This window comes from Centroberyx affinis, unplaced genomic scaffold (genome assembly GCF_046629955.1).
Source record: "Centroberyx affinis isolate AG114_WGS23_722 - 3 ecotype Tasmania unplaced genomic scaffold, CSIRO-AGI_Caff_v1 ptg000875l_1, whole genome shotgun sequence".
Lineage (NCBI taxonomy): Eukaryota > Metazoa > Chordata > Actinopteri > Beryciformes > Berycidae > Centroberyx > Centroberyx affinis.
Window position 1 is genome coordinate 117,501 of NW_027279467.1, and position 2,930 is coordinate 120,430.

The following is a 2,930-nucleotide window of genomic DNA, read 5'->3' on the forward strand; positions in this document are numbered from 1 at the left end:
GATCCAGGAGCACATCAGCGACGGCAGCCTGAACCTGACTGTGGACGAGACCGTCCAGCTGTCCAAGCACTTCCTGCGGCAGATGGCTCAGCCCTTCAGACAGGTGGGTCAGAGGCCGAGGCCACCAAGCACCACACGCTGGTGGAAGTTGAGTTTGGCAGATAAACTGGCCGGTAACTGTTTAATATGATAACATCTGGATGAATATACTGTAAGTGAGTGAGCTATTTTTTAAATTAAAACTTTAAATCTGCTTGTCTCTTTATTGGACGTGTCACACAGCGTCTGATTCTGTGATTCTATACATGAAATAGCATTGAAAATGGGTAGGGTGACATTTTTTTTTATGGAAAATCTCTCTCTCTCTCTCTCTCTCTCTCTCTCCCTCTATGTCTCTCGCCCTCTCCCTCTCCTACTCTCCCTCTCTCCTCTCCCTCTGTCTTTCTCTCTCTCCTCTCTGTCTCCCCCCTCTCTCTCTCTCTCTCTCTCTCTCTCTCTTCTCTCTCTCACTTCTCTCTCTGTCTCCTCTGTCTTCTCTCTCTCCCTCTCTCTCTTTCTGTCTCTCTCCCTCTCTCTCTCTCTCTCTGTCTCTCTCTCCCTCTCCCTCTGTCTTTCTCTCTTCTCCTCTCCCTCTGTCTTTCTCTCTCTCTTCTCTCTCTCTCTCACTCTCTCTCTCTCTCTCTCTGTCTTTCTCTCCTCTCTCCTCTCTGTCTCTTTCCTCTGTCTCCTCTCCCTCTGTCTCTCTCTCTCCTCTCCCTCTGTCTTTCTCTCCTCTCTCTCTCTCTCTCTCTCTCTCTCTCTCTCTCCTCTCTCTCTCTCTCTCTCTCTCCCTCCCTCTCTCTCTCTCTCTCTCTCTCTCTCTCTCTCTCTCTCTCTCTCTCTCTCTCTCTCTCTCTCTCTCTGCAGGAGGACCAGCTCGGTCTCTCTCTGTTGACTCTGGAGCAGCTGGAGTCGGAGGAGATGCTGAAGAAAATCGCTCAGATGGCTCATCAGTCCTGAAGGTGACATACGTACACACCCGATAATGTCATCGCCATGACAACGCTGCTGCCATGACGTCATCACTGCTGAGGCGCACACAAAGAAACAGAACTGGGTCAAATAATAGACGTGACTTCCTAGTGTTTGTTTTAACCTGCTGGGAGAGCCAGACGGGTGGGTTTACCGCATCAGGACAATGCAGTTAGAGTTAGATAAGTTGTGAATAAAAACAAACCATGAGAAGTATTTGAAAGTACAATTTGAACCAGATCTGGCGGGTAAAATAATAATTTCTGACTGGATGACTGCCGGCCAGGATTGAGCCAAACATCAGCAGAGGCCTGAGCTTCAGAAAAGCCGATCAGATTTCAGTATTTCAAATAACTCACACACTGAGCGCACAAAACTATGAGTACCACTGATGTTTCCAAGGGCCTGTATGTATCTATACGTTCTGTCTTTCTTTTTTTAAATTTATTTTGTTTGAACATCATTCCTACAGTCTTCTCCCACCAAAATAACACTGTAGTGGGTGATGACGATCAGTGCAAATCACTTTTAAGTTTACAGTTTATTGATTTGGAAAAGGTCTGAAGACATGTACTATGAGACATGTACAGTTGCCAATAAGCAACATACGCTTAAAACATATGCTAACTTTCAAAGGAGTTTGGTGTGAGTTTGTCTCCCATACAAAGAAAGAAAAAGAGAACAGCGTGCACCAGGCTTCGCTCTTTGCCTGACATGAACGGGCCAGATGGATCCAGATGAAAAGTTTTACGTTTGTATTGATTTCTCAGGTCACAGGTCAATAAACCCACAAGCAAATGTAGACGGGACGGGTTAAAGCAGTGTTTTTATGCAGTCTTAGGAAGGTGGTTCTTACATTTTGTATACTCGGTGTATGTATTCAGTATTACAAATCACTCAGATGTGCACTATGAGAGGATATGACAGAGATATCAAGAAAAGTAATGGATGGTTTCCGTTACTTAGAGATAGCTGAACCTTTTACTTTACGTTAAGCTCCTAAAAAAGGATTCGCTGTTTTCAACACACGAGCTCGTTTAGTGCGGGACAACATACATTTGTGTTGCTTTTCAATCTATCACTCTATTACTCTATTAATAACAGTAACATGCAATAATAGTAACATGCATATCGCTATTGTCCGGTGAAAACCTTGTATCTCCAGAACGTTAACTTTCCAGGACCAAAGAAAAACAGCCTTGTGTTTTGGTTGATGACCATGTATTTTTCAGTTCATGCTATGGGCTGTAAAACGTTTTCATAAACCCAGGATAATCCCAAGGTTCCCAACGACGATATGTTTTGTCCCAAACGAGGCAGGCAGATGGATTAAAGATGCCACATCCTTTTTAAGAGCATCAGTTGGTCAACTTGTTGCAGTAACTACAGAAATATCATTCTATCTATGGGAGTAACCATGGTCCAAACCAGTCACTGGTCTTTATGTAGTGTCTGTCATACAGACAAGACTACTGTTATGTTTCTTTTGCTACTATGACTGTACATAGTTACATTTTAATAATTAAAGTGAATATTTGTGTATCTGTTTTTCAGCCAGGAAGTTAAATATAAATGCTTGTTTGTACTTTACTGCTGACTTGGGTTGTTTCTTCTTGAAAAAAATGTTCATCTTAATGAGATTTGCTTATAGTGTCTGATAAAATGTACCATATTGATACGATTACCCAGAGTAGCTTGCAAAGGCCAACAGAAAATATAATGGATGTTAGGATTAGACCAATATATCAGGATATTGGCCTTTCAATAAAAATATCAGCTAGATATCAGCCAGTCAGTGCTCTCCACTGCTGCTGTGATGGAGGTGAGGTGACTTTCAGGGTTCCTACACGTCTGGAAGAATTGGGTATTTTCCAGGTCTTGAAAAGTTGGGAAATCGCACAAAAAAGTTTGGAAAATTA

At 42.7% G+C, this 2,930-nt stretch overlaps 1 protein-coding gene across 1 annotated transcript in view; it reads left to right on the forward strand.

Moving 5' to 3' along the window:
* ercc2 (excision repair cross-complementation group 2) overlaps positions 1 to 2,601 on the forward strand; it is a 16,314-nt gene extending 13,713 nt beyond the window's left edge. Inside the window, exons 22-23 of the mRNA XM_071521225.1 lie at positions 1 to 103; positions 907 to 2,601. The exon at positions 1 to 103 is cut by the window's left edge and continues 41 nt beyond it. Of these exons, the coding sequence (XP_071377326.1) occupies positions 1 to 103; positions 907 to 999 (196 nt within the window). The 3' untranslated portion in view covers positions 1,000 to 2,601. The remainder of the gene's footprint in view (positions 104 to 906) is intronic.
* The last annotated feature ends 329 nt before the right edge of the window (positions 2,602 to 2,930 follow it).